A 23352-nucleotide genomic window follows, 5' to 3' on the forward strand; every position below is an offset into this window, starting at 1 on the left:
GTTTATCTTAAACAAAGTAAGTCAAATATTTTTGAGATTACATGATCTCTAACAAAAAGATTTAAGGGATTACATGATCCCTATTTTATACAAGATTGAAAATAAAAACAACTCAGACCGAGTACTGATGCGTGTGTGTTGCGTGCATGTGGTAAAATTATGAAAGTGGAATGATTTGCTTTTTGCACAAGATCGTGTTTTAAATTTATAAAAGTGATTTCTACAAAGACTAAACACACACAAAATAGGCAAGTGTAACTATCGTATATGTAGAATAGTATTGGTAAGAACCAAGTATTGATCCGTGGACACAAATGTTTCTAATGATAAATCGTTGTTTTACTTTAATCGAAGGTTTTAATCATTTTGGGGTTAATTTTTGAACTTTTTATAAAATATAAATACTTATATATAATATATATATAGGTGACCAAGATGAGAGATTCTAAACGAGTTGTTCAATTATGCGAAGGTTACCATCTAAGATCAAGAATCCACTCCATTTTAACATTGATAATTAATATTCAAACATGTGGTAAACTTGCTGTAGCAATATATGATAGATAGCTCTTTAAACCTTAAGTGAGCATCTTTGGCATTAAAAAGGTAATGTGAGCATTTTAAAGTGCACCCTTTCCTAATGTCATGCCACCTCAATGATGTCAATTTAAGTTGGCAAGTAGTTTCGTAACGTAGAAAGATTAGGATTGACTTTGATTTCTCAAATACCAATTCTAACAACTTCGGGTGGTTGTAGTTAACTCACACAACCTCCCCTTGGTTGATTTAAGTAGGTTCTACTTACACATTCCATTAACATATGATTTTTTTAACTTGCATGATATCCTAAGCTAAGCCATTTTCGGATTACCAAGACTTAGAGAAATACATCATAACTTATATCTCATCATTTCTAAGTACAATATAAGGATCCATGTTTCGATAATGTATTAAAGTATTTCTATCTTTCAAGAACATGAATCGATCATGAACGATTGCCAATATAATTGACAACCACCAACTTTGAATTAGTGATTTAAGATGGTGAAACATTTCTCATCAAAAGATAATTGTAAGATAACCATGTACTTTACTAGACTACATCACATGTTTTAAATAATCATCAAGTAAAACAAAGCTTCTTCATAGATTTTAGATGGTAAAAGGAATTTAGCTCATAATGAGCATGATGATAAACATTAAGATGAATGATGATAACAAATACATGATTAAACTTGGAACAATCTAACCAAATGTAGATGAATCTTCCTTCTTAATGATGATGATGATGGATGATGATGATGGTTGATGATGATGACCTCCAAGCCTTCAAACTCTTCACTAAATCTTCTATGTGAGTGTTAGTGTGTGTTTTTATAAGAGAAAACCAGATAAAACTATTTTCAAGGCACACCTCTCAAATGACACAAGAGCCACTATTTATTAAGCACGACCTCATGTCTACGTGTCCCAGTTGCATGTTGTCAGATCGTACATGATGACTCACCACGACCCCGTGCTTCCTGAGGCATGGCCCCGTGCATTTTTATGACATGTGCCAATTTCATTTTGTGTATTCTGAAAGGTGACCACAGCCCCGTGGTTGAGAGGCATGGTCCCGTGCTTTTGTTTCCAGTTTTTGTCTTTTCTTGTAGATTTTTGTCTTTTTTGGTGTTCAGAAGCATGGGAGCATGTTTCTTGAGGCATGGGGATGTGTTTCTTTGTTTTTCTTGTGTTTTCTTCTGTTTTTCTCCATCATTTCGCTTTTTTCTTCGTTTGGGGCTTGGTTTCACCTGAAATTACATTTTATTATGATAAGTAGCCTTTTATGCTATGTTATTCGATAGAAATTGCAGTTTTTAGAGATTATTTAATGCCGAAAATATGTATAATTTTATGTACATCAAGTACACATATGTCTGGATCCAAACATAATTAATCTAGTCTTTCAATCAAGGCTACGTGGCCGCAGACTAGAGATCATAATAAAATTTCTCCAATGACGTCAGTTCCCGGAGAACCGTAATTGTGTGTGTATGGCAATGGCAAATCCCAGAAACAAGAGACGTTTCTGCTGAGGGTGTTCAAGAAAACTATCTTGCCAGTCAAAGAAAAATTTATTAAATGTTTTTAGAGTTAACGATTCACCAGCATATCACTGACGTATTTTTCCCCAACATTTCAGGAAATAATGTTAAGCACATGTAGCAAGGAAATTATAGCCACTCATGGAGATAGATGCTCGCAAGGAAATTATAGCCACTCATGGAAAATGATATATCGTTTCATACGATTATACCAAACATCAAATTCTCAAACAAATAATAAACAACTAAATTGTACCATTACGAGACGAACAACCTCAAGAAAGATTAGAAATAAATATCCTCGAAATGCGATAGACATTTTATAGACAAATAAAATCTTTTGTACTTATATCAATTGTTCAATGTCACACATCTGTTGCAAACATTCAATCATTAGTAAATAAATAAGAAATTCCTTTCGTACTAAAATATATTCTGCTTATAGAATTACAAACCCAAACAATCAAGAGAATAATGATGAAGCTTCAATTCAAAGAAGCAACAAGGATATGACAAAGCTTGCACAGGAGATTCCTGAACATTACTTGGTCAAAATACAAGAAATGATCTAAAACGCAATGACTCCTCTCATCGATACAATGAAAGAAGGGTCACACAAAAGTAAAATTCAACATTCAAATAATTCCACTAGAACTCATCCATACCGAAATCCTTCTCATCATGAAGAAATTATTCATAGCTCCAACGCTGAGAGAAAATTCAATCGTAAAACAAGAAACAATTAGTAATTCAAGGCTGTAGTTTCAAAAACTTCAAGGCCTATGGACCAAAAGAATTCTATGGCGATTAAGGTGCCATATCAACTTTGCGATGACTTGAAGAAATCGAGTCCATTGTTATCATCAGCCAATTACTGAGATTCAAAAGATTCAGTACTCCTCTTAATACTTTAAAGATGAAGCTTTAGAATGGTGGAATATCCTGATCATGTCAAAGGGTAGAGAAACTATGTACCAATTGAATTGGGAAAAATTTAAAGAACTGGTGTTACGAAAGTTTTGTGTCATGCATGCAACCGATCTTATTCAAACTAAGTTTTTGAACCACAAGGTGGAAGGCACTAATCTCAAGGAATACAAGACTAAGTTTAATGAGTATTGTAGATTGGTACCACACTTGGTAATACCCGAATCCAATAAAGTAACCTGCTACATTTGGGGTTTACCTCGGGAAATTAGAGACATGGTATGATCTCATTTGCCTCAAACCGCTGATTCAGCCGTGGAATTAGCCGGTTATCTTATGAATGGTCTTATCAGAAATCAAGAAGAAGATAAGAATGGCAAAGGAAAGAAAGAAGAAATCAAGGAAAAGAAAACAAAGAAAAGCAAAGAAAAGGAGGAAGGGTCTTTTAAATTTACAAGACCAATCTGCCAAGCTATGACAAAAAACATCACGGGAAATGTTTAAGACCAACCAACTTTCCCAAAAATATTCCATTGATCACATGCAACTTTTGCAAGAAACTCGGTCATTCAGAAGACAATTTCACAAGGAAAAAGTTGTATGTTTTAGCTGTGGAGAAAACGGACACCTTAGTTCAGAATGTCCGAATAAGACAAATAACACAAGTGGAAGCGATGCTAAGAAAGGAAAGGCTAAGATAAATATGTTAAACATACAAGATGCATCCGACAATCAAGAATATAAGTAAACAAGAGTATGCCAAATGAATGTTCCAGATCCAAAGACATTAGAAATAACTAATAGTTTAGTTAACTCTTGAAAACTGTTTGTAATCTCGTTTTAAACAAGAAATTTTGTAATCATGTAAGGGTATTTAAATCCCTAATGTATATAAAGAAAAATATTAGCATACAGATCGTGTCTTTACACAACAATGCTTATATTCAAAAGAAAAGAGATAATTAAAATTTTCAAATTTTTTTTGAAATACTAGATACTATGTCCTCAAAGAAATAATTGAGAGAAAAGATGAAAGACAAAAGAATATGTCTTCTCAAAGAAAATCAGCTCTCTGAACTTTAAAAGTTCAAAGATATAATCAATAAACATAAACAGAAGGAATCCGTCAAGATCATAAAGTAAAGTATTACATGACTCAAGATGAACAAATTAAAAGGATTTGATAGACTGAATCCAAGATGCAATCTTGTAACAGCAGTAAATGTTTAGAATACAAAATGTAAGGCAAATAGTAACACAATTGGCCACTATGCGTAGCAATTTACAATTACTTATGACATTCTGGAAGTATTAACTGTATACATCATCCAAAGATGTGAGTTAACCACAAATAAAGAATTGCAACCATTCAAACAATTCGAGTTAAACTAAAGGAACGGATTAGATAGAATCTGACCGTAAGCAAGAAATCATTTACAACGAATCTCGAGGACGAGATTCATTCCAAGGTGGGGAGGATGAAACATCCCCAAAAATTTGGTCCAAATTTGACCGGAGAAGTCTACATGGCGAATTAAAGGAGGAAGTCTATATGGAAGCTCCACCAGGATTCAAAGGAAACTTTAAAACCGGAGAAGTTTGTCAATTAAAAAAGTCTCCTTATGGACTCAAACAATCTCCTCGAGCGTGGTTTGGCAGATTTACCCTGTCTATGACACAATATTGTTTTAAACAGGGTAACTCAGATCACACATTGTTCCTTAATTGAAAAGGTGATCGTGTTACTTGTTTGATTATTTATGTTGATGATATGATTATTAAAGGAAATGATGAGGAAGAAATGCATAAACAGGAAAAAAACATGTTCACATAATTCGAAATGAAAAACTTAGGGGGGAGGGGACTTAAGTACTTCCTTGGAATAGAATTTCTTAGAGCCAAGCAAGGCATCTTCATATGTTAGAAAAAAAATATTCTCGATCTATTTGCATATACTGGAATGGTGGATTGCAAACCGGTCGATACTCCAATAATCGTTAACCATGGCCTTCATATGATAAGCAGAGCTAGCAGATAATGAAAGCTATCAAAGAATGGTAGGGAAGCTAATATATTTATCTCATACTCATCCTAACATAGCCTATGAAGTAGGGGTAGTTAGCCAGTTCATGCATAAGCCTCAAGTTACTCATATGGAAGTTGCTATAAGGATTATCATATATCTTAAAGGTACAATTGGTCATGGTGTCCTCTTCAAACCAAATGCTCATCTTGAAGTCGAGGAATATACAGATGCTAATTGGGTAAGAGATAGAGGTGATAGGAGGTCAACATCAGGATACTTTACTATGGTTGGCGGAAATTTAGTTACATGGAAAAACAAAAAACAAAAGGTAGTCGCTCTATCAAGTGCAGAAGCAAAATTGTGAGGCATAGCACGAGGCTTGACAGAAGTATTAAGGATACGAAAACTTCTTACAGAAATTGGTTTCCCTCCAACCAAAGCTAGCAGAATTATGTGTAATAACAAAGCAGCAATTCAAATATATGAAAATCCAGTACAACATGATTAACAAAACATGTAGAAGTTTATATAAACATCATCAAAGAAAAACTAGAAACATGTATAATAGAAATTCCGCACGTACAATCAAAAGACCATCTAGCTGACATCCTAACAAAAGCAGTCAACAAGAGAATATTCAACGAGCGTCTAGCCAAGTTGAGTATTGGAGATCCCACGACTCAACTTGAGGGGGAGTGTTAGAAAGGAAGGTCAAAAGAAATAGAGCCAATCACAGGATCATTTTTTTTATCATCATATCCCAGCTCGTACTTGACATATTTACCATGTTTACAGCTCGTTACAGCCGGATATTAGCAACATATTATTTGTTTCCTTTTTTGTTTGTAATTGTAAAACACCTATAAATTATGGTGTCTATGTTCTTATGTAAAACATACAAAAATACAAAGCAATCTTTTCTTCTCAAATTCTGATTATCAGTTTTAAGAAGACGTATTAAGTGAGTAACGATGATTTAGAAAGTTTATGTTCAGAAAATAAAAAATAAATATATGAACTCGTAATCAATGTTTTCAGAGCCAACCTGGACGTCGACCCGGACACCTTACCTGGTTAAAGGTCGGACCAACTTAGGAGGGCAGACCAGTGTTTGACCCGGATGACGTCATAAATAAAATATAATATATATATATGTATATATATATATATATATATTATTAAAAAATAAATAATATATTAAAACGTATATAAACAAGACTAATACAATTAATAGGATTTGAAACAAAACTAATACAAATAATAATAAATAACAAATTAAAATAGGATGTTAAATATAAATGTGGTCCATACTCTATAGAGATGGAGTACAATTTATTTAAATTATAAATAATAAAAGATCGAAACAAACCTATAGGGGTAGAAGCTAAGCTAACTACACAATTTAATTTTAACCTAAATCTGAACCGGCCGGTCTGTTAGATAACAGGCTAATACCAAGAACCGGACCGGTGTTTGTAACGGGTCCCGGTCCAATCCGGGTTTCACAACAATGCTCCTAACGACAAATCAACCAATAATTAACATATTAACAATGCCTAGTGTAACCGATCCCATGTCCAAAACATTCAACTCTACACTTTTACTAGATCACATAAAGAAATATAATAGTAACAAAAAAAGTGGCATATATTGGCAAGGACAAAGAGGATACATGAATAGTTTAAAAGTATCGGTGTGTGACAACACAACACAACACAAACCTCGGTATGAAGGAAGGAAGGTGGTGGTTGTACACAATAACATAACATATAACATAACAATAATAAGATAGGCCACTTGTCAGCCCCAGGTGTCTCGGGTGCATCCATTACCCAATCGCCTACCACCTATACAAACGTGGCCTGTATTACACCGATACGTGTCACCTCCTCATACCTTCACCGTCGTCATGGCAGGACATGTGCCATCTTATTATGCACTTCCACCTCCTTCAATTACTTTATCTCATCTTCCTTCAACTTCCTTCAACCCCATTATTATTATGGCTTTCTTGAGAAATGAGCATGACCGCATGGTGAAGATTGAGTTGGAAGCCGCGGAATCTTTAGCCGGATTAGCTCGTGTTCCGGCTGTTTCTCGTGGTAGTGAACGACTTAAGGACGACTCCAACGATCGGAACTCCTCTTCCGGCAATTCTTGCAAGGTACTTTGTTAATTGTTAACAATATCTGTGAAATTTACTGTTGATATCTTTCTATTTGCAATTTGGATGTTGTAAATAAACAGTTGAAAAGTAGTAGGAAGATATAATTTGTAATTCAATGGTTATATACATATTTGAGGTTCGTTAAATAAAGGTAGAATAATTTATAATGCTAGCAGTAGTCTTAATACTTTATTAGGTCACTATCAGCATATCTAGATCCAGTTTTGGTGTTACTTTTGTTGTGTATGCAATGCATAGAATCTGAGACACGATATGTTTGGTTAACTTGAAAGTATATAGGCAACTTTTACATCCCACCCGACCCGTCCGTTTACAACCCATTTAACTTATTTGTTGGGCAATTTGAGTTCATTAGTTCAAATGTAACGTGTTTTGGTTACATGATTTTAAGCGTTTAGGATTTAGATTTCAAATTTGTGTCCTTAAGGGTCACTTCAGAATAACAAACGAGTGATTCATTAATCAATTTGTGGATTTTTCTTGTTAACGAGCAGGTGGCGACGAATTTGACGGCAAACAAGTCAGAGAAACCGGGTGTCTTGACTGCAAAGTCGTTCAAAGATGAACACAACACTGACCTTAGATTGAATCCTGTTGGTCCCACGAATTGTGTGACAAGTGGGAGAAAATCTAGACATAACTTAACAGAGGTATTGAAATATGTTTTTATAAGTTGTCATTCTGTATCTGATTCGAAGTTTATGCTAATGCTAAAACTTAACAGGCTGAAATGGAAGCCCGTAAAATACGCAGGGTGATAGCAAACCGGGAGTCAGCTAGACAAACAATCCGTAGGAGACAGGTATGATTCATTTTGACTTTTGTTTGTCAAATGTTGAGATAACGCGGTTAATGAGGTTTTCTGATACCTTTGCAAGGCGGTTTTTGAGGAGCTATCAAGAAAGGCGGTCGATCTATCTTGGGAGAATGAGAATTTGAAAAGGGTTTGGATTGATTTCTCTTATCTGTAAATAATATTTGCTTGCATTTATAATTTTATATACAACATACCAGTTGAACTGAATATGGTTTGTTTCCATGAATAGGAAAAGGAAATGGTTTCAAAACATTTTGATTCTTTGAAGGCGAAGAACGAATGTTTGAAAACACAGGTGAGAATGTAATGATTTTACATGATCGTTTAATTGTTTATAATAACTCGTTTAATCTAATATTCTCTATAGATGAAGATTGTGACTAACGAAGCCAAGGAAACCCGAGAAGAGTCCATCACCACCAACGAACCGAGCATATCCGCATCATCTACAAACTCCCCTTTTTACAGTTGTATCCGACCGTCTTTTGTGCCAGTTGTATGGCCAAATTCGGTCCAATTACAGTGTGGTCCGCCAGCCCGAATAGTTTTACCATCTCATATCCCAATCTCACCATCCCATGCCAACAAACCCGATTCATCATCTCGTGAAGCGAGTTCCATGGCAGTCAACAGGCCAGGGCCAGGGCCAGGGTCAGGGACTCCACTGTATTTACTCCCGTACCCTTGGCTTTTTACTCTACCGCAACATAACAATGAGAACCATCACCGCGTTAATTCTTTTAATCTAAATGATAAACCAAAAGAGTCTTGTGAATGCCAACAATTTTTCCCCGTTAGCGATGGCTTCCCTCCAGATGGCGGTGGCCGGTCGACAACTAACCTTGTGAGTTGTGAAGAACTACTTATTGAACATGATGATACTAATAAATTTGGTGATAACAAACAGGTTGTAGGAGATATTCACAAAATTCACAAAGTTCCAGTTGTGTGCTCAGGTAAGAGATTAGGCGACATGGTGGCTGCAGCCGAGGCCCGGAGGAGGAGAAAACAGGTCACGAGGCTAAAGAACCATGCTCATTGCCGCCAACTAAGGATGCATTAAAGAAACTTGAATAAAGAAAATGCAGAGGCGAGTTTTAACCACTTTTTCACGCGTTGTTGCGGGTGACTGGTGGTTTTGTTGCTTGTCATGTTAGTATGTACATATATATATATATATAGTATTGGAGAAAGTGGACTAATGGTATAGAGTCTTGATCTATAAGTGCTAGTTACAAAGGTTTAATAAACGGGTTGGTAGGTTGCAGTTCAGTGTTCAATGTTCATCCCTTACCATGAACATCTGGTGTCTGTAAGCGTGGTCTGGACGTTATCTACAAAATTTCAAAGGGTTCTTGTTATACAAGTCACATATCTCACAAAGGTTTCATGAGACAGGACAATGTGTAGTAACACAAACATGAAAAGTTTTATAAGGTATGATTATGAATTTATGATTACATAGGGTTGGTGAACTAATTAAGGAGTGTAAGAACACAAAATAGATAATGTAGCAAGTAACAATGAACTCACAGTAAGTGATGTTTTATGAAGAGGGTGAAAATGTCAGTTCATTGAAATTAAAATGGTTTTAGTTTTAACATAAAAGTACTTTCAGAAACTATTTTATTTCAAATTTTTTTAACAAATGTGATGTTCTTTAACGGATCAAATACAAAGAGATTTTGATATGTGTGTAATAAGTGTCAGGTTAAAGAAATCGAGTTTTAACAGTTGTAGAACCTTGATGAAATGTAAACATCAACTTATAAGTGAAGAGAGGATGATTTTTCCAAATCACATGCAAAGGGACTAAGATAAGCTAGATAAACAAATAACAGAATTAAGATTTTATAAGCAATTTTGAGATAAATAGTCCAAACATGATTGGAAAAGTGGGTACACAAAGGTATGTGGGTATGTGTTGAATAAAATGTTGGAATAACGGTTAGAATGGAAAATTTAACACATTGATATTGTTGTAATATCCCGTTTTCTAGTTTCGGTTAATAAATGAAATATGAGTTATTATAAGTCGGGCTAATGTTGGATTAAATGGATATGGGTTATGGATTTGGGTTATGAAAGAAGGAAAAAGACCATGGGCTTAAGTTTGATCCCTAAATATATAAACCATAATCACCACTTAATTCCTCATTTACACATATTCCATACACCCTCAAAACACACACTTAAGCTCTCTCTCTAGTCTCTTTCTCTCTAGCCGAAATCTCCAAGGAAAACCGATCCCGATCCAAGGTAATGATAGTATGATATTACATGAGCTTAAACCGTTAGATATAGTCACGAAACGACGAGCCGACACCATTAAACCGTTTAAGTCATGAGATCCGGGTGGATTCGGGTATAAACCAAACCTAAGATGAGCTTAGGAATCACCCTAACTCAGATCTGGATCGAACGGGACGAAAAACGGTGAAAAGCGAGTTAAAACTCGTTTTTCCCGGCGAATCCGCGGTTTTCCGGCGACGGCACCAGAAAGTTAGGTACGAGGTAAGAGATGTCAGGGAATGTTCTGACATTCCCTGACCTAACCCTAGTTCGCTAACGAAAGGTTAACGAATCAGAGTTGATTCGCTAGCTGATTCGTCTAAGGGAGCGTAACAAACTAGCTTTAGTTCGTATCCGATTCGTTAAGGGAAAAAGATAACGAATTACCCTTGATTCGTTATAGTCATTCGTTATCAGAGATTACGAATTAGGAGGTCCAATTCATTACATGAACTGATTCGTTATAAGAATCAGTTCGCAAAGTTAAGCCAGTTCGTTAAGAACCAAGTGACGAATTAAAAGTTTGACAAAATGACATAATGGTCCCTGGACTTAGAAAAAGAATGATTTAATTACAAATAAGCCTTTGAACTTTTAAGTTAGCTAATTTATTGATGATTCAAAATTCTAATGAAAAATGTGTTAGGATAGTTATGGAAATAAAATTATTCCAAGCTGACCTGGCACTCGACCCCAGCCAGGGGCTCTACCTTGGACCCTGCTAGGGGCTGCCGCCCCTAGACCCCGCTGCCAGGGGCGCTACCCCCGGACCCTCGTTCGTTGAGGGTTATAATTGTACTAGAAACGCGAGATGAGTAGTGATAGTTAATTGATGCATGTAATTATTATACAGTTAGCCGTGCCCAACTGAAGAAAGGAATAACTATTAACGGTGAACGTAACCGACTTCAGGTGAGTTTCTAGCCCCACTTCCTTGTTATGTTTTCGGGGCTGTGTGCATACTCGACGTGATAGTTAATACACTTACCTTAAGTGGTAAGTGTATCCCTTATATGAATTATGTATGATGATTGCTTGACGGTGCATGAACGATCTTCGGATATGGCATGGACCGTCAGGTGGTAGCTATAGATATGAATTATATATATGGTGTATGATTGATGTTTGAATGAAGTATGTATGATGTATGAGTTATATATGTATGGTATGTAAATAGTACATGAACGATCTTCGGATATTGCATGTACTGCCAGGTAAAGGTTTGACGATAAAATTATTATATATGAAGAATGAATGATGTATGTATGCATGAAACATACAATTATGTATATAGAAAGGTATGGTATGAAGGTATGGAAGAAAGGGTGAACAGACCCAAATAATATCTGAGGATGGAGGGTACCCGACCAATATCCGAGGATGAAGGGAGACCGGACCCTAATAATATCCAAGGATGAAGGGAGACCGAACCCTAATAATATCCGAGGTATGTAGGGTGAAATGCCCTTTATAATGTAAGGTTAGCTATGAATGTATATGAACAAAATATGAACAGATTATGTATGTAATGCCTACCTTCGGGCACGTATATGTGTATGTAAAGTAAGTTGTGGTTAACTAAAACTCACTCAGCGTAGCTGACTTTTAGTATGCACGCAAGCAAATAGGTTGAGGCAGCTCGCGTGATTGAAGACACATGGCATGAAACCGAAGATACTGGCATCTCGAAGAAATGTTGTGATGTTTTAAAGACTATGTTTTGCTTTAAATGACTATGAATGTTTTATAAGACAAGATTTGAGGGTTATGTAAAATGTTATGGTTGAAGGTTTATTTTTCCGCGAAAGTTTTAATTAACTCTAATATCTAGAACTGTGTTTATGAGTAAATCCAATGTCTAAAGTAGGGCACCGGTAACGGGGCCTTACAAGTTGGTATCAGAGCAAAGTTCGAGAGATTTAAGCATCCTACACACTTAGACTCGAACAGAGAATGGGATAAAAGTAAGAAAAGAAAGAAGATGCCAGTACGAGAATGTCATGTGTCACTCAAGCAAGCTCAGTAACAGTAAAGTATATGGTTGAATAATGAATGTTAATGTTAGCTTAATTGCTAAAGGAAGGATATGTGTAGGTAGGGATAGGATTTTTCTGATTATTTGATTGATTAACTGTTTAAGAGTAGAACCAGCACAAATAGACTCATAAAGGGAAATGTATAGGACACGGAAAGTAATGTGATCAGCTAATCACAACTGGCCACTGTTATTACCTGTTAGCCTTACTATCCTTATACTAAATGGTTCGTTAAGTGATGACGTTTGTGTTTCCTTATAGAATACGTACGGCTAGAGAAAAGAAAGCTACTAGAAAGGGGGGGACGTGCCAGACGTCGTGGTAGGCCATGCGTTGTCCGCGAACCGTCAGTAGAAGCGGCTACTAACAATGAGGGAGAAGGAAGTGCAGCTGGTCCAAATCCGAGTAACAACGAGGGATATCAACTTGACCACCCTGCTGTTCAAGCTGCCATTGCTCAAGCGGTAGCAGCTGTTGCGAAGAACTGGAATGCTGAAGGGTCTGCTGGAGGCCGTGAAAGAACCGCTGAAAGGATGAAGGAGATGGTAAGAAAAATGATGAAGGGGAGGGGGAAGAATCAAGCGTGGTTAAGTCAATGAAGGTTGATGACAAGAAAAGGGGCCGAGATGGGTGCAACTATAAGTCCTTCAAGGGTTGTGACCTGCCTAAGCTGATTGGCTTGGGAGACGTAATCGCTACTCTCCATGGATAACTACTATGGACAAGGTTATCCGCATTAGCGAGTGCCGTCCCGATCAAGCTGTGGGGTATGCTACCCAATCGTTTGGTGAGGAGGCAATGTAGTGGTGGGAGTCGGTTGAGCAGATGAAGAGTCGAGAAGAGATCAAGGCTTTGAGATGGGACGATCTGAAGGGATTGGCGATGAAGAAGTTTTGTCCGGATGCAGAGGTTGAAAGGGTTGAAATGAAGTTCTTGAGTCTAAAGGTAGGCGAAAAACACGCCGCGAATACACCACTGAGTTCAACCGCCTGTCTAGGCTGGTGCCATACATGGTGAACACTGATGCCAAGTGGATCAAGTGTTACCTTAGGGGACTACCGCAGAAGGTTCGCGTCTTGGTCAAGGCTGGTAGACTGGGTACTTTTGATTCTGCTGTAGGACTCGCAGAAATGGTTTATGATGACTTGTTGGCAGATGATGTGATGGTGGAAGAGAAGAAGGATAAGAAATGGGTCGCTCCTGTCAAGCGCCCAGGTACTCAGTTATGGAACTCTAGGGACAAGAAGCAGAAGGTGTGGGGAGAAAGACATGTAAGACATTTGGAAAGGTACACGGTGGCGAGTGAAAGTGGGGTACTGGTTCGTACGTGTGCCACAAATGTGGAAAGGCTCATGGTGGAGAGTGCAGGATGGGGACAAATGCCTGCTATAAGTGTGGGAAGATGGGGCATTATGCTAATGAATGCAATGCAAAACTCGCATGCTATAAGTGCGGTAAGATGGGTCATTTTGCAAGGGAATGCACAGAAGGGGAAGCTGGAGGTAGTGGGAAGAAAGACGTTGATCAAGCAAGGCTGAGGACTAGAGCCTACATGCTGACCCAGGAACAAGCTAGGCAGATTCTTGATGTTGTGACTGGTACGTTCTTAGTAAAGGTATTTCTGCTTCAGTATTATTTGATTCGGGTGCGAATAGAAGTTTTGTAGCTACGACATTTAGTAAACTAGCTAAAATGAAATGTTGCCGAGTGTCTGAAACCTTCATAGTAAAAACCGCTAGTGACACCTCGGTGGGAATAATGAAAATGGTTAAGAATTGTAAGATAGATTTAGAGGGACATGAGTTCCATGTTACCTTGTATGTTATGACCTTAGAGGGTTTGATGTAGTTTTGGGAATGGATTAGATGTATGAATACGAAGCTCAGATAGTATGTAATAGTAGGATAATAAAGCTAAAGTCCTTGGATGGTAGTGCCGTGACGGTTTATGGAGATAATGAAAGTTCAGGGTTTAACGTCATTTCGATGATAAAAGCCGAAGGGTTATTAAGGCGAGGGTGCGGTGCCTACCTGTCGTATGTTGTCAACGCTATGGCCGAGACGAAAGAAATGAAAGATGTTCCCATCGTGCACGACTACCCAGAAGTATTCCCTGAAGATCTTCCGGGTTGCCACCGGAGCGTGAGATAGAATTCCAGATAGACTTAGTACCAAAAGCCCAGCCCGTTGCGAAAGCGCCTTACCATCTAGCACCGTCTAAGATGAAAGAATTGATGTCCCAACTGCAAGAACTCCTCGACAAAGGTTTCATAAGACCAAGTGTTTCCCTTGGGGCGCCCCAGTGCTGTTTGTGAAGAAGAAAGATGGAAATATGAGGATGTTCATAGACTATCGTGAGTTGAACAAGCTTACGGTGAAGAATAGATATCCTTTGCCCAGGATTGATGATCTGTTTGACCAACTGCAACGCTCAAGTTGGTTCTCACGAATAGATCTCAAATCAGGCTATCATCAGTTGAAAGTGAAGGAGGCAGACATCCCTAAAACAACGTTTCGGACGCAGTATGGACACTACGAGTTCCTCGTAATGTCATTCGGTCTAACGAATGATCCCGCAGCATTTATGGACATGATGAATAGGGTGTGTCGGCCAATGTTGGATAAGTCAGTTATCGTCTTCATCGATGATATATTGATTTATTCCAGAAGAGAGTCTAATCATGCTGAGCATCTGCGAGAGGTATTGGAGACTCTGAAAAAAGAAAAGTTGTACGCTAAGTTTTCGAAGTGCGCGTTTTGGTTGCGAGAAGTGCAATTCCTAGGTTACGTGATCAATCCTGAAGGGAATACCGTGGACCCAGCTAAGATTGAAGCTATAACAAATTGGGAGACTCCACAGAATCCGACTGATATACGAAGCTTCTTACGGTTTGCTGGCTACTATTGGAGATTCATCGAAGGTTTCTCCAAGATAGCCGCACCGTTAACCGGTATGACCCGAAAGTCGATAGTATTCAGTTGGGGTAAGTTTCAAGAAGAGGTTTTTCAAGAGTTAAAGAAGAGACTCACGCAAGCTCCAATCCTTGCTTTACTCGATGGTGACGAGGATTTGGTTGTTTTTACTGATGCTTCGCATCGTGGGTTAGGTTGCGTGTTGATGCAACGAGGAAAGGTGATAGCTTACGCTTCTAGACAGTTGAAAGTCCATGAGAGTACTTATCCGATGCATGATTTAGAGCTAGCAGCAGTAGTGCATGCTCTCAAGATATGGAGGCATTATCTGTACGGTACTAAGTGTACCATTTACACAGATCATAAAAGTTTAAACTATTTCTTCGAGCAGAAAGAATTGAACATGAGGCAAAGAAGGTGGTTAGAATTGATAAGGATTATGACTGCGACATTAAGTATTATCCTGGTAAAGCTAAGGTGGTCGCCGACGCGCTAAGCCGTAAGAATGAGGAAGTCATTGCAAAAGTGAAGTCATACCAGTTGATTATGAGCTCAAGCCTATTTGAAGAGATCGTCAAAGTGCAATCAGAGGTGCTGGTAGATGAAGGGCTAGTGAAGAAAGAAAGAATTTTCGGTCAGCAAAACGAATTTATGGAAAACACTCATGGTGTTAAGACTAGGTTTGACTGTTGTGGATCCCACGCCATGGAGATCTCAGAGGTTGAATCTTAGATGAAGCTCATAAGTCAAGGTATTCGATTCATCCAGGAACTACGAAGATGTACCAAGATTTGAAAAGAGACTACTGGTGGCCGGGATGAATAATGATGTGGTAGATTATGTCAGTAAGTGCTTAACTTGTTTACAAATCAATGCAGAGCATCAGAAGCCTTATGGAAAGATACAACCTTTGGAGATACCAGAATGGAAATGGGAACACGTCACCATGGATTTCATAACTAAGCTACCTCGTACAGCTAAGCTTCATGATATCATCTGGGTGATTGTGGACCGTTTAACCAAGAGTGCTCACTTTCTGCCTATACGAGAGGCTATCTCGTCAGAAACGTTAGCAAGCTTGTTCATTAAAGAGGTTGTATCTAAGCAAGGGGTGCCTTTATCGATTGTGTCTAATAGAGATACTCGGTTTACTTTGAGGTTTTGGAAGAAGTTCCATGAAGCTATGGGAACAAGATTGAACATCAGTACGGCGTATCATCCCCAAACAGATGGACAGTCTGAAAGGACGATCCAAACCCTTGAGGATATGCTACGTGCTTGTGTTTTAGACTTTGGTGGAAGTTGGGATGATCATCTACATCTAGCAGAATTCTTCTACAACAACAGCTACCATTCAAGTATTGGTATGCAACCATTCGAGATGTTATACGGAAGACGTTGTAGAACTCCGGTATGTTGGGGAGAGATTGGTCAAAAGGAGATGGGAAGTCTGGAAGTTGTCCAAGAAACTTCTTCAAAGTTTGATCATATTAAGGCAAGAATGAAAGCTTCTCAAGACAGACAGAAGTCGTATGTCGATAAGCGGCGACAGCCGACTGAGTTTAACGTTGGTGACAATGTGATGCTCAAGGTCTCGCCTTGGAAAGGAATTATTCGTTTTAGGAAGAGGGGAAAGTTGAGTCCGAGGTACATTGGACCGTTCAAGATTTTAGATCGAGTAGGTGAAGTGGCTTACAAGTTAGATTTGCCGGAAGAGTTAGAGGGAATTCACTCAACCTTCCATGTTTCTTATCTGAGAAAATGTCTGGCTGATGACACGTCGCACGTGCCATTAATGGACATTGAGGTTGATGAACAGTTGAACTACATTGAACAACCAATCGAGATAGTTGATCGCAAGGAGAAGCAACTACGACACAAGCTTATACCCTTAGTGAAAGTGATATAGAAGCACCGCAAAGGATCAGATGCTACTTGGGAAGTTGAAGAAAAGATGCACAAGTTTTATCCAGATTTGTTTATGTAATAGTTAGGTTTCGGGGACGAAACCTCTTTAAGGAGGCAAGACTTGTAACATCCTGTTTTCTAGTTTCGGTTAATAAATGAAATATGAGTTATTATAAGTCGGGCTAGTGTTGGGTTAAATGGATATGTGTTATGGACTTGGGTTATGAAAGAAGGAAAAAGACCATGGGCTTAAGCCCATGATCCCTAAATATATAAACCATAACCACCACTTAATTCCTCATTTACACATACTCCATACACCCTCAAAATACACACTTAAGCTCTCTCTCTCTAGTCTCTCTCTAGAGAAATTGGGTTTTCTGAATGCATTTTCATTCACAAGCTAAGTTTAAACAAAATTGGTCCAAGCATTGCGCATAACTTGCAATGTTCGTTAAAGATCGGGTCTCATAACATTCATGGTACTAAAACTGATTTCCAAAATGCTACTAGGGATGTCCGCCTCTTTATCGCTGACAGAGATGCGCAAATGATTGTGGACACGTTGACGTCTCGTTCGGTCAACTTGCCAAATTTCGCGTTTGAGTACAAAGTTGTTGGAGGTGAACTCTTGTAAGGCCTTGATCCCGGTAGCACTTCTTTAGCGTTGGATATACTCATAATCACAGTTCTAAATATCAGAGTTAGTTAAAAACTTTCGCGGAAACGTTAATTTTAATCATTCGATACAAAACATTAATATTTTCTTTAAAACAATAACATAAAACATTACATTTAAAACATCATTTCGTCCATCTTCAGATGCTAGCCGTTCAATCCGTGCCATGTGCCCTCCTCATGCTAGCCCATTAAACACATTTACCTGCGTGCATACTAAAAGTCAGCTACGCTGAGTGAGTTCTAGTTTATCATACATCATACCATACATACAATTACATTTATATATATACATATCCGAAGATACATATTAATATCTTAACCTTGTATAAATATCCATAAGAGGAACGTCACATAATATCTATTAAAAGAACCATGGCTATTGCCCATGCTATATATATTCCATAGAAGGACGCTCTGTATAAATTCTCTATAGAAGGACACTCTATATACTTCTATAGAAGGAACATCCTATATATTTCCATAGAAGGAACACTATACTTTCCAATAAAGGAACACTATGCTTTCCATTAAAGGAACACTATGCTTTCCATTAAAGGAACACTATACTTTCCAAAGAATGAACACTCTATATATATTATCCATAGAAGGAACTCTGTACATAATTTATTATTTAATATCCATATAAGGAGACAATCACTATTCTTGGCAATACATGCAATATCCGAAGATCGTTCACGTACCGACAAGCAATCATCTTTACATTACATACAATATTCAAATCTATATTTATAACCTGACAGTACGTGCAATATCCGAAGATCGTTCACGTACCGACAAGCCCTCATCTTTACATTACATACAATATTCAAATCTATATTTATAACCTGACAGTACGTGCAATATCCGAAGATCGTTCACGTACCGACAAGCCCTCATCTTTACATTACATACAATATTCATATCTATTTTATTAACCTGACAGTACGTGCAATATTCGAAGATCATTCACGTACCGACAAGCCCTCATATTTACATTACATACAATATTCATATCTATTTTATTAACCTGGCAGTACATGCAATATCCGAAGATCGTTCACGTACTAACAAGCTTTCATTCTCATTCAAGACATATATAGATAACATATAAATCATACATGCCATACATTTACCAATTAAGGTTAGTGTATTAACTATCACATCGAGTATGCACACAGCCCCGAAAACATAACAAGAAATGGGGCTAGAAACTCACCTGAATTCGGTTACTCCTTCCGTTAATGGCTATTCCTTCTTGAGCTGTGCACGACTAACTGTATAACAATTACATGTATCAACTATCTATCGCTGCCCATATCGCGTTTCTAATTTAATTATAACCCCCAACGAACGAGGGTCCGGGGGCAGCGCCCCTGGCAGCGGGGTTCTAGGGGAGGCAACCCCTAGTAGGGTCCAAGGGGCAGAGCCCCTGGCTGGAGTCGAGCTGCCAGGTCAGCTTGGAATTTTTTTTTTCCATTAACTGTCTTAACACATTTTCCATTAGAATTTTAAATTATTTCCTACTTCGCTCACTTGCTCGCTATAACGAATTAAGCTTAATTCGTTATCTGATTCATGGCCTAATTCGTTACCTGATTCATGACCTAATTCGTTACCTGATTTGTTATCCTAACATAGCGAATGGTGAGTAGCGAATCACCTGATTCGTTATCTTAGCATGACGAGTTGGACCTTGTAACGAACCAGTCCTCATAACGAATTGGGCTTTATAACGATATGGTCATCTTAACGAATTGGAGTTCATTCTCCGTTAACGAATTACTTAACGAACTGATTCTAATTCGTCACCTCTTCTTTAACGAATTGACATGACGAATTAGCCTAACGAATGAGAGCTCATTCGTTAACTCCCGTATCGATTTAACTCTTCCTTAACGAATTGCTTAATGAATTCGTTACACACGCGCCGAGGATTAGGTCAGAATGTCAGAGAATGTTCTCTATCATCCTTACCTCGTACCCCATCTTTTCGGCGCCGTCTTTTCGGCACCGCCATGCCGGAAAACCGGGTGGTGGCCGGAAAAGCGTGTTTTACCCCATTTTTCACCTTTTTTCGTCCCGTTTGATCCAGATCTGAGCTTGGGTGACCCCCTAGCTCATCTTTTGACCGGTTTATACCCGATTCCACCCGGATCTCGTGACGTTAACGGTTTAAGGTGTCGGCTCGTAGTTTCACGACTAGATCTAACGGGTTTGGATCTCTACAATATCATACTATCATTACCTCGGGTCGGGAATCGATTCTTCTTCTATTTCGGCTAGAGAGAGAAAGTAGGATGAGAGAGAGCTAAGTGTGTGTTTTGGTGGTGTATGGAATATGTGTGAAATGAATGGAAAATGGGAGTTTAAGGTTTATATATTATGGATCATGGGCTTGAACCCATGGTCCATCTTCCTTTCTTATTAACCCAAGTCCATAACCCACATCCATTACCCAACACTAGCCCGACCCATACTAACTCCTACTTTATTTATTATTTCCCCGCTAACCCGAGTAAACTTCCTCACTGATCACAAATAATGTAATTAATATTATTTTAGAAATTTCGGGATGTTACAACTCTGGTATATATTTTGGGCTGAAGACGTTTCAAAATGCAACTTGATGCGTTCGGGGAGGTTTTAGGTTTTGATGCAACATACCGTACCAACAAGTAAGTGATCGATACACAAATGCATTACACGTATATATTTATGATGTTAACCATTTTTAACTGCACATTGTACTACCGTCACACCTGTTTGATACCAACATTCCATTCACATGTTTTTATACGTGTTTCTTGTATGCATTTTATGTAACATCTTTTTTCTCTTTTTTTTGTAATTATATGACAGATTCGACATGATATTTGTACCATTTACTGGAGTGGATCATCATAAGAAGTGTGTGACATTTGGTGTTGGTCTAATATATGACGAGACTATCGAGTCCTACAAGTGGTTACTCGACAAGTTTCTCAAAAACACATAAAAAACAGCTCAAACTCGTTTTAACCGATCAAGATGTTGCGGTGAAACAAGCTGTTCGTGTTGTGTTTGACAGTCAATTCACCGACTTTGTATGTGGCACATTGTTAAGAAGATACCATTAAAGGTATGATTATTTTATTTTTTGTTTTAATTTTTTATTTTTTGTTATATACGATGCACGTATGTAACGCTCGTACAATTTCTAACAGATTTCGGGTGACTTATTAGCAAATACGGATTTGCGAGTTTCCATACATAAACTAGTGTGGAACTTGTTTATAACACCTTCTACATTTGAAGAGCAGTGGAAATTGCTTATTGATGACCTTAACTTGAGTGATCATCATTGGCTTATCGAGATTTATGCAATAAGGAAGCAGTGGGTCCCTTGTTATTTCAGAGAAATACAATGGTGTTGCCTTATGAAAACCACATCGAGATGTGAGAGCTCTAATTCTCTTTTTAAGGTCAACACCAGTCATGCCAACACGCTTGTCCAGTTTCTATTGTGTTTTGGCACTGCTCTTGATAGACAACGAAAAACTCAACTCGAGCTTGACATTGAAACTAGTACAATGACACCGAAAATGCCCGAAAAACTGCTTTTGGAAATACACGCGTCCAAGATATATACACGCAAAATATTTCTGGAGGTTCAAAAGGAAATTTACAGAGGAATGAGGCAGTGTTATATTACATGTTCTTTGGAATTAGACGCCATTAAGAAATTCAACATTGCACATACCAACAAAAGATTCAAAGTAGTCAAAAATTACGTGGTAAGTGTGTTTACGTTTTCAGTTAATTTTATGTTTACATGTTAACGCTTACATTCATCGGCATTCACCTTATTTTTTCATTTTATATTGTTGGTTAAATATGTAGGTCGACTTTAATGCACACGATACAACTGTTTCTTGCTCGTGCATGGGGTTCACGCGTGTTGGATATCTGTGTAGACATGCTTTTTGCGTGTTTAGGTACAAAGAGGTCGAAATGATACCTGACAAATACCTGCCTACTCGATGGATGAGAAACGTGATTCCGGACAGGGTTCATGACATCTCGAACAGATATTTGGCTGAAGATGACGAGGAGTCCGTTATTAGACGCAACATGTTTAAATTACTAACCGAATGTGCTGACCGACTGAGACACAAACCGGATTGCCTCAATTCCCTCTTTGTCCAGCTTAAAGATATAAAAGACAAGGTGTTTAAAGAGTTCCCGTCTGAGCCACCTTGTAACAGTAAGCGTTCGATTATAAGTGAGCTTGTTGGACAGCCTGACACGGTTGATGTGACTATCAAGCCACCGACTAGTATTAAAAATAAGTGGTCTGGTACTAAACGTCAGGTCGGCGTAGTTGAAAAAGTGCTGGAAAATTGTAACAAAAAACCAAGTTTGTGTCACAAATGCAACAAATACGTGACCGATCATGACTCCCGTAACTGTGAAAAGGTCAAAGCTGCTAAAGAAGCCGCTGCGGCCGCCGCCGCCACTGCTGTTTTAGTTGATATTGTTGTTGCCGGGTCATCCGCCAACCGTTCTGTCAACCGTTATGCAACACGGTCCAACCGCGTTGCTTCTACTTGATTTTATGCATTCTATATTACATGCATGCTTTATTTTATGCACTTTATATTACATACGCGCATTGCATTGTTATATATTCAATAAGCGCATCTCACGATTTTGTATTAGACGATTATGCCTTTTAATAATTTTTGAAATGACTGCTAGTACAGCGCAATGAAACTTATGTTTGTGTAATACAGATTAATATTTTTATTTTTATATTTGCGTTTAAACCGTTTTAGACGGGTGTACTTGCGTGTTATATATCGTTTGCGCATGTTTTTTGACCCGTGCATTATCATTTGTGTGTTGTATGGTTTTTATTACTTATGTTTGTTTACATTCTACGTTCTGAATACTGTATTACGTATACGCATTTACACACTCTTTTTGATGTTATACTGATTATCATGTTGCGTGTACGCATTATAATGCGTATACACATTTTCATTCTTTTTTATTCGCGCCTCTTATTTAATACAACTATACATGTTTCTTAATCTCCAAATTGTATAATGTAATGTATGGTCACTATCTATCCTTACTATGTTTTCGTGTTACATGTGTGTATCACACATTGGTTCATATCTATCCTTTTGTTTTCGTGTTACATGTGTGCATCACACATTGGTCCCTATCTATCCTTTCTCATATTACACGTGTGCATCACACATTGGTACCTATATATATCCTTGTTATGTTTTCATGTTACACGTGTGCATCACACTTTCAATGTATATTGTACTAGTCAGACGTTATATTTACGTGTCCAACATCGTATGCGTGCCTTCTACATATACGTTGCACATTCCCTATGCATTTTTACACACATTCAACTAACACAAACACTTGCATCCATACCATTCAACTGTTCCATTCACTTGCAAATATCAAAACAATCAAGAC

At 37.9% G+C, this 23352-nt stretch overlaps 2 protein-coding genes across 3 annotated transcripts; both read left to right on the top strand.

Moving 5' to 3' along the window:
• The first annotated feature begins 7038 nt into the window (after positions 1–7038).
• Positions 7039–9363, top strand: LOC143562663 (uncharacterized). Of its 2 annotated transcripts, none has more exons than XM_077050407.1 (7): positions 7039–7204; positions 7723–7878; positions 7953–8030; positions 8107–8172; positions 8275–8340; positions 8413–8889; positions 8990–9363. In XM_077050407.1, the coding sequence occupies exons 1-7, from the start codon at positions 7043–7045 to the stop codon at positions 9011–9013; spliced, it is 1029 nt and encodes a 342-aa protein (XP_076906522.1). In that variant the 5' UTR covers positions 7039–7042; the 3' UTR covers positions 9014–9363. The 2 variants fall into 2 exon arrangements, with proteins under 2 accessions (XP_076906522.1, XP_076906523.1); XM_077050408.1 differs by having other exon boundaries at positions 9002–9363.
• An 11447-nt stretch (positions 9364–20810) lies between these two features.
• Positions 20811–22464, top strand: LOC143562664 (protein FAR1-RELATED SEQUENCE 5-like). The gene is made up of 3 exons (XM_077050409.1): positions 20811–20957; positions 21078–21647; positions 21754–22464. Exons 1-3 carry the CDS (start codon positions 20811–20813, stop codon positions 22462–22464), a joined length of 1428 nt encoding a protein of 475 aa, XP_076906524.1.
• Positions 22465–23352: the final 888 nt, after the last annotated feature.

The sequence above is a fragment of the Bidens hawaiensis genome, unplaced genomic scaffold, assembly GCF_021521415.1.
Source record: "Bidens hawaiensis isolate Kalapana, Puna unplaced genomic scaffold, B.hawaiensis_p1.1 tig00021045_1, whole genome shotgun sequence".
Taxonomy (NCBI): Eukaryota; Viridiplantae; Streptophyta; class Magnoliopsida; order Asterales; family Asteraceae; genus Bidens; species Bidens hawaiensis.